Source organism: Chiloscyllium plagiosum, chromosome 1, assembly GCF_004010195.1.
Source record: "Chiloscyllium plagiosum isolate BGI_BamShark_2017 chromosome 1, ASM401019v2, whole genome shotgun sequence".
Taxonomy (NCBI): Eukaryota; Metazoa; Chordata; class Chondrichthyes; order Orectolobiformes; family Hemiscylliidae; genus Chiloscyllium; species Chiloscyllium plagiosum.
The window spans coordinates 28,184,876-28,193,554 of record NC_057710.1 but is presented as its reverse complement, the minus strand read 5'-3'; the positions used below and the strand labels follow the sequence as shown (position 1 = coordinate 28,193,554).

Here is an 8,679-nt window from a genome sequence, read left to right as displayed (position 1 = left end):
TCAAGGGCAGAGGAGCGGGAAGTGGAAGAGATGCGGTGGAGGGCATCGTCGACCACGTCGGGGGTGAAATTGCGGTCCTTGAAGAAGGAGGCCATCTGGGTTGTGCGTTTTTGGAACTGGTCCTCCTGGGAGCAGATGCGGCGGAGTCGAAGGAATTGGGAGAATGGGATGGCGTTTTTGCATATTGAACTCAGCTATCTATAATTCCCTGTCCATACCCCTCAACCTTACACACTTTAGTCAGGTCTCCTTCAGGCCTTCTCTGCTCTAATGTGCTTGGGATTACTCTCAGCAAGTGGGGAGTTTTTTTTCTCATGCCCGTTGACTGTTTTGCCAAGGCTCTTTGCCACGTTGTCAATTGTGACCTCCAGTTAAGAACCGTCACACTGTCCTCTGCAGTTGAGCTCTTTTGTCCATCGTTTAAACCAAGACTGTAAATGAGGTCAGAAGCTCAATGGACCTTGCAGAGCTCAAACTGGACATCTGCAAACAAATTATTGCTGAGCAGTTGTTGTTTGAACTAATGACCCCTTTCTTTGTGTTACTGATTGAGATTAGACCGGTAAGGTGGTAATTAGGCTGATTGGATTTGTCTTGCTTTTTGTATACAGGACATACGTAGATAAATTTGCAAATATGAGGAAGTTGCGTTGGTACTGTAGCAGCTTAGCTAGAGGTGTGATGTTTTGGAGTAAAAGTCTCCAGTACTTTGGCAGAATATTGTCAGATCCATGGTCTTTCCACTATCCAGTACTTTCAACCATTTGATACCTGGAGTTGAATAGAATTGGCTTCTGCAGGAGGTCATGATGGAGCAATCACCCGTGTATGTGGGTAACAAGATTGGATGGTTGGCAGTGAGGAATGTCCTCTTAGATTAAAAGAGAATATAAGGGTTTGGTCAGATGGCAGATGGAATTTAATCCAGAACAGTGCGGTGATGCACTTTGGGAGAAATAACAAGGCAAAAGTACTTGATGGATGACTGACAGAGCAGAAGGAAACTGAGGAATAGGGGCATCTTGGGGTGCTTGTCCACATGCCTGAAGGTGGCAGAACAGTTAATAGGTCATATAATCTATACCACATGTGATAAAGACATAGGAGCAGGGAGCTTATTGGAACTGGACTGGACTTCGGTTAGGCTGTAGTTGGAAGTAGTGTGTGCAGTCCTGGTCACCAGCCTACGAAAAGGAATGTTGTACTGGACTGGGTATAGATAAAAATTCACCAGGATGTTGCCTGGACTGGAGGATTTCAGCTAATGAAGAGGGACTCGATAAACAAGTTATTTTTGTTGCGAGCTGAGAAGGCCTGATTGAGGGGCATGAACAGGGAATATAGAAAGGAGCTGTTCTCCTGACGTGTAGAGTCAATCGAAAGGAGGGGGGGGGGAAATACCTTTTTAAGGTGAAAGGCAGCAAGTTTAGAAGGAATTTGAGGAAATATGCTTATTCACCAAGAGGGGGGTGATGGTCTGGAATGCATTGCCAGGGAGGGTGGTTGAGGTGGGAAACCTTTTTTTAAAAAAATTATTGGATGAACACTTGATGTCATAATATTCAAGGCTGTGGCCCAAACATTGCAAGATGGGGCCAGTCTTGTCACTGTGCAGGAACAACTTAACTTCGGGTGTGATTAATTCTGGAGCATAAGTCTTCTATTACTACCAAGATGTTGGTATGGTCTAAAACCTTTTTCTGATAACTTTTGATCAGGAGATGTTTCTGAGAATGAACACTTCCACATAGTCTAGTTGTTTTAGATTACTTAGTGTGGAAACAGGCCCTTCGGCCCAACAAGTCCACACCAACCCGCCGAAGCGCAACCCACCCAGACCCATTCACAACATTTACCCCTTCACCTAACACTACGAGCAATTTAGCATAACCAATTCACCTAACCTGCACATTTTTGGACTGTGGGAGAAAACCGGAGTACCCGGAGGAAATCCACGCGGACACTGGGAGAATGTGCAAACTCCACACAGTCCGTCGACTGAGGTGGGAATTGAACCCGGGTCTCTGGCACTGTGAGGCAGCAATGCTAACCACTGTGCCACCGTGCCGCCCAAAAAGTTGTGTTAGCTTGCATCTGTGCAGTGGATTCTGTAAAGTCATGGAAGTTGTCATCAGTGACATCAGGGAGCCCTCCCAAAACTGGCATCAAGGGCAATCTCTCCATGGAGAGTTGGAGTCTTACCTGACACGCAAGAAGGTGGTTGTTGGAGGTCTGTCACCTCAACTGCAGGACAGCTCTGCAGGAGTTCCTCCTTTGGCCCAAACATCATCAGATTATATTCCCTCTGAGGTCAGACATGATGATTGCACATCAGAGAACAGTGTTCAGCACCATTTGCAAATCCTCAAACTGAAGCCGTCTGTATTCAAATACAACAGTGCAACATAAATAGCTTATGGGAATTGAACTGGCAGCTTTAACAACATAATCTCTTTTCAGAAAAACCCAGTTTTACTGTGAAAGATGCTACTGCTTGATTCTCTGTCTCCCTTTCGCATGATATGTTATGTCAAAAATTATCCTTTCGCCCAATGCTTTATTTTTAAAATAGGTAACTGCTTATTAGGTCTAAGTCTGAAGAAAAGACTTTCTGTTTTCACAGAAGTTTAATGCATGAGTTTTAAAAGAAATGACTTGGTCTTCTGTTTTCTTCACGCAAATGACATTCTTTCCTGTCTCTTTATTACTAAAGTATTTCATCTCTGACACCTTGATAAATGTGAAATTTATTTTTAATGTGCTTTGAGAATTTCACATAGAACTATGATCTAAATCTTGTTTCATACAAGTGCTATGATCCAAAATTGGCTTGCAAATGAGAGGCAAAGTTGGAGGGACATATTTTTGTGATTGGAAGCCTGTGACCAACAGTGCATCACAAGAATTGGTGCTGAGACCTTTGCTATCTATTTAATGACTTGATTGTGAACGTGGAAGGTACACTTGTAAGTTTGTGGATGACCAAAACTGGTGTCTTTTGAGTGAGGCGGATGGTCTTGGCCTATAGTTGATATTGATCAGCTGGTAAATTGGGTAGAGCAATGGCAAATAGAATCGAATCCATTGTGTGAAATGATGCATTTTGTGATGCCTAACAAGGTGGTAACAGCCTGCTCACCATACACAATGAATGGCAGGTCCCTGTGGAGTACTGACAACCTCTAGGATCTTGGTGTACAAGCCCATAGATCCTTGAGGTTGTCAGCATAGGTAGGATAGGGTGGTGAAGATGATATATGGAATCTATGCCTTCATTAGTCACGGCATAGATTATAGGAGCAAGGAAGTCTTGCTACAATTTTATCTAACATTTATTTAAGCCACAGGTGGAATATTGTGTGCAGTTCTGATCGTCACAGTATCAGAAGGTCATGATTGCACAAGACAGGGTGCAGGGAGATTCACCAGCCTGGGATGAAAGGGCTCTTGCTCTTGCTCTTGCACCTGAGACTGGACAGTGAAGTTTTTGGGACAGAGGAGGCTGAGAGGGGGATCTGATTGAAGTTTACAAAATAATAGGAGGCAAAGACAGGGTGAATCATGGTAGATGCATTGAAAATCAGAGGGCATAAGTTGAAGATGAAGAGTAAGTGACTTAGAGTTCTGAAAAACCTTTTAACCCAGAAGGTAGTAGAAATATGTGCTTGAAATGGTGGTAGAGGCAAGTGTTCTTGCAGCATTTTAAAAGCATCTGGATGAATACTTAAAATGCCAGGGCATAGGCTATGGACTAAATATAAGTCAATGGGATAAGTGTAGTTTGGTGTGTGTTGGTTGGCATTGACGTGGTGGGCTGAGGGGCCTATTTCTATGCTATGACTCCAATTGTTGTGTAACTAACTTTGTGACTATTTGCTTCACGATTAAACTGTAGTTTTTGAAATTTTAAAATTAATGTTGCAGGTAGATTAAATATTAGATTTTAGAAACCCTGCTGCCTACTTTTTGTTACTGATTGCTAGCTGTGTCTGATGCACCTTAACTGGATTGCCTGGAATTGATTCAAGAAATTATTCTGTCGGGAGTTGAAAATTGCAGATATGACCTGGGGTTGCAGCCAAAATAATCGAATGAAACTAGTGACAACAACGAATAAGGGGTTGCACTGCAGTGATGAGATTAAGTGTGGGTTGTTTTCTAATGTATTTATAACTTTGACAGTTCTAAATGAAACATTAATTCTTAAACCAAATTGTGAGATGTGGTCATGTCCTAGGGAATTTGGCTGCTTATATCAACTTGGAATTAAGGCATCTATTCAATTTGGAAAATGTTACGTTTATGTTCAGGTAAAGCCTGTTCTAGCATAAAATGTATTTCTTGGGGTCAGTCATGAAACTGAGTTGACAATTCTCCAGTACTTTTAACTGGAAACTCTCAGTTCTATCAAATGTTGTCAAGGTTTTGTAATGAATCATTAATTTTGTGGCCAAATCCATTTAACAGGGAAAAATATTTAATTTTAAATGGCTGTTAAAATTCATTTCTTCCAGTTTCACAACACCAGAAGGTGACGGAACCGTCCCCAGATGTGGTTCTGCAGATTGGGGTACTGCAGTTGAAGATGAAGAAACTAGACAGATTGTTTATCGTGATTTGAAAAGGTTTGTACACTTTTAGTTTGCAAACAGCCTTTCTGGAGGGTCTGTCAAATGTTGCAACTAACTTGTATATTATATGGCTCTGTGCCTTTCATTCCCTTTCATTCAATATTTTCTTAGCCTCTTAAATATTCCTACAATAATGGTCCTGCATTCTAGATTGCTATAGTGAGGAAATATAACTCTCATATTTTCAAATAACTTAAATGATTGTTTGCAGTTAAACTTCTAAAATGAGAATTGCATATGTATATCCTGTATAAATTCCAAATATTCCATGCTTTTCATTGCAGTTGAATAGATGAATCAGTGTTAGTATGCCAGATATAGCAAGTAATCAGGAAAGTTAATAGAATGTTTGTGTGGCTCATTTCAAGAGGAATGGAATACAAGAGTAAGGAGGTCTTGCTTCTGTTGTTGGGTATTGAGAACCATAAGGCTGTTCGCACAGGAGTCTGAGTTGTATTATTCAAGTCTTCCATTTCAACTGCTGGTGAGAGTGGCACTCTGGAAAGTGCAGGTGCAGGGTTTTGGGAAGACCACTGCTGGAGTACTGTTTACAATACTTGTCACCATATTTACAAAGGATGTTAATACCTTTTAAAAGCAGTTCAGAAAAGTTTAATAGACATACATGAAATGAGCAGATTGCTTTGAGGAAAGGCTAGGCCTGTATCCTCTATATATTTTAGAAAAGTCAGAGGTGACTTAATTGAAATATACAAGATCCTGCGGAGACTTGACTGGGTGGTTGAAGAGATGTTTCCTGTTGCAGGAGAATCTAGAACTGGAGATCATTGTTTTCAAAGTAATGGGGTGCCCATTTAAAACGGGAAAATTTTTTTGAGGATTATCTTTGGAATTCTCTTTCTCAAAAGGTAGCCTACACAGAATCTTTGTGGAAGAAGTAGATTCTTAACTGCCAAAAGGATGAAAGAATATTTGGGGATATGGAGGACTGCACCGTTGAGGTTAAAGTTAAATTAGCCATGATCCTATTGAATGACAGCATGCTTGAAGGGCTGAGTGACCTGCTATTGTCCATATGTTTTCTATGTAGGTTACATTCCATGCTTACTAACCACAGCTGATCCATTGGTTTACACAGGAAAGTAATCTGAAGTCACTCGGCTAGATAAATCTGACTAATTATTTATCAGGTTTTGCTCATAATTTTTCATTCTACATTGGAACCATTAATTTTATAAATGATTAACTATTAGGTAATAAACAGGTAATTTTAGCCAAGCTCTGTAGCTAATTAATGACATTCTTGAGCATGACGTCGCCAGAAACATTAATTTGAAGTCATTATGTAGTCTCTCATTCCTGTGCTAACTGCCTCCTAGTTCTCAATTGCTGGCAGTATCCTTTCACACTTTCTGTACAACTGTTGAGTTATGGGTTGACCACTGAAAGTTATTATCCACTAAGCTCTTCGTCTTGGGTGTGCACTGCATTAAGGCCAGCTGCAGTTCCATAACCTGGAACTTGCTTCTCCAGCTAAAAACATGACCTGCACATGTAGATTTCCAAGACATGAGAAATGTCCTGGATTTCACAATTGGAACAGAATTTGCTTTTCTTAGTTGACTCCCAATTTGTATTGATAGTTAATGGTTAAATCTTCAGACTTAATATCCTCCCATGCCAGCTGCAGGGGATTGGAGGATCTACTTGAATTCGACATAGCTGGAGGATTCCTCCATGGAATCATACAGCACAAACTGCCTGTTTTGATCTCTTCGGGACTGTTAATATTTTTTAAATCTATAAACCAGCCTATGCCACAAGATTCATGTCTTTTGTAGGGAGGTGATGGCATTGTTGTTCAACTATTAATTCAGAAACTCAGTAATGTTCTGGGGTCCTGGGTTTGAATCCTGCCATAAATTTCAGTTCAGAATCAAAATAACCTGGATTTAAGAATCTACTGATGACCATGAAACCATAATTTATTGTCAGAAAAACCCAGCTGGCTCACAAGTGACCCTTCACAAAAGAAAATCTGCCATCCTAACCTGGTCTGGTCTGTGACCAGACCCACAGCAATGTAGTTGACTCTCCACTGCTCTCTGAAAAGTCTCTAGCAAGCCACTCACTTCTATTGGTCTCTATGAAGTCTCAACAAAAAAATGAAACTGGATGGACCACCTGGCATTGGCCTAGGCATTGGAAAAGACAATGGCAGAAACGGTTCAGTTGACCCTGCAGAGTCCTCTAACTAATATTATAGTGCCACATTGGGAGAGCTGTCTCTCAGACTTATCAAACAGCCTGACAGAGTCATACACTCAAATGTCCCAGACCATCGCCATCACCATTCCTGGATATGGCCTGACCCACCAGCAGGGCAGACACAGCAGAGGTGGTGTAACAGTGGTATACTGTAGAAAGGGAGTTTCCCTGAGTCCTCCATATTAACACTGAACTCTATGAAGTCTCATGGCTTCAGGTTAAACGTAAGCAAGGAAATAACTTGGATACAATGTACTTTCCTCAGCTGATGAATCATACTTCTCGGTTGAACACTGAAGGAGCACTGAAGGTGGCAAGGGTGCAAAATATACTTAGGCTTGGCAGCTTCAGTTTGAACCTCCAAGATTAGCTTGGCAGCAGTACCACTGATTTGAGTCCTACAGGACGTAGCTGCTATGCTGGGTCTGTATTTGGAGGTGAGGGGAAAGCATATTTGACTGTCCTCCATTTATGTTGTGACGTTATTGCTGTGCTAAATGGAACCGATTTCAATAAATTGAGCAGCTGAAGACTGGACATTCATGGGCCATAGCCAACAACAGAATTGTACTTCAGCACAATCTGCAATGTCATGGCCTGGCATATCCCCCACTCAACCATTACCTTCAAGCTTTGGATCAGCCCTTGTTGAATGGAGAGTGCAGGTTAGCATGCTAAGAGCAAGCCGAGGCATACCTAAAAAATGAGGTGTTAACCTGGTGAAGCTACCAAGCAAACTACTTGAATTCGAAATAGCATAAGCAGCAAGTGATAGTTTAGTGATCCCACACTAATGGATCAGATCTAAGCTCCATAGTCCTGTCATATCTAATCATGGATGGTGGAGGACACTAAACACTAGAGGAGGCTCCACAAATATTTCCAGCTTCAGTGATGAAGAGTGCAAAAGATTTGGTTGAAGCATTCATAGCAATCTTCAGCCAGAAGTGCCAAGTCCATCTCTGCCGCCTCCAATGGTCCTCTGCATGACAGATATCATCTTCAGCCAATCAATTCAGTCTACATGGTACATGGTTGTGCTCCAGAATCTGTTTGTATGGGATTGCCGCCACTTGCAAATTCCCTTCTGAGCCACTCGCCATCCTTGGAAGTATATTGGTGTTCCTTCACTGTTTGTCAAAATCCTGAAACCCTACTGTAATGGCCTTGAGTCAACCCACATGTCGTGTGCAGTGGTTGAAGAAAACAGCTCACCCCACCTCAATTCTGTTGACTCGGAACAGTCAACGCCCAAGTCCCATGAATGAATTTTTAACAACAAATTTGTATGTAAGAGTACATCTATAAAGGAGGCACTTGAGCAGTTCTCCACCCTGCTATCATTATTAGTTCCCTTGCAGAATCTTGAAGGATCATTGTTTTCTTTTCCCTTTTGAAAAACTCAAAAGCTAATTAATGCTCCAGAGTTCAATATGATTTATCTCCAATGTTGTAGTTCACCAAAATTCAAGATTTCATAGGAGTCTTTCCATTTAATTTTGGTTAAATGACCTTCCAATTTATTTTTTATTGACCTTTAAATGTGAATTTCACAGCTTGAACACTTGTCTTCCTTCAGAGTAAAGCTTCAGAGAAACTCACTCCTTCCAATAACCACCTACTGTGATTTCATAAGACCATAAGACATAGGAGTGGAAGTAAGGCCATTCGGCCCATCGAGTCCACTCCACCATTCAATCATGGCTGATGCGCATTTCAGCTCCACTTACCAGCGTTCTCCCCGTAGCCCTTAATTCCTCGAGACAACAAGAATCTATCAATCTCGGCCTTGAAGACATTTAGCGTCCCAGCTTCCACT

General features: G+C 41.4%; 1 protein-coding gene across 2 annotated transcripts in view; it reads left to right on the top strand.

The window, feature by feature from the left end:
• LOC122559704 (stem-loop binding protein) overlaps positions 1-8,679 on the top strand; it is a 27,603-nt gene that overhangs the window by 3,125 nt on the left and 15,799 nt on the right. For both annotated transcript variants that reach the window (XM_043709731.1, XM_043709655.1), the window contains exon 3: positions 4,515-4,625. In XM_043709731.1, the coding sequence (XP_043565666.1) occupies positions 4,515-4,625 (111 nt within the window). The remainder of the gene's footprint in view (positions 1-4,514; positions 4,626-8,679) is intronic.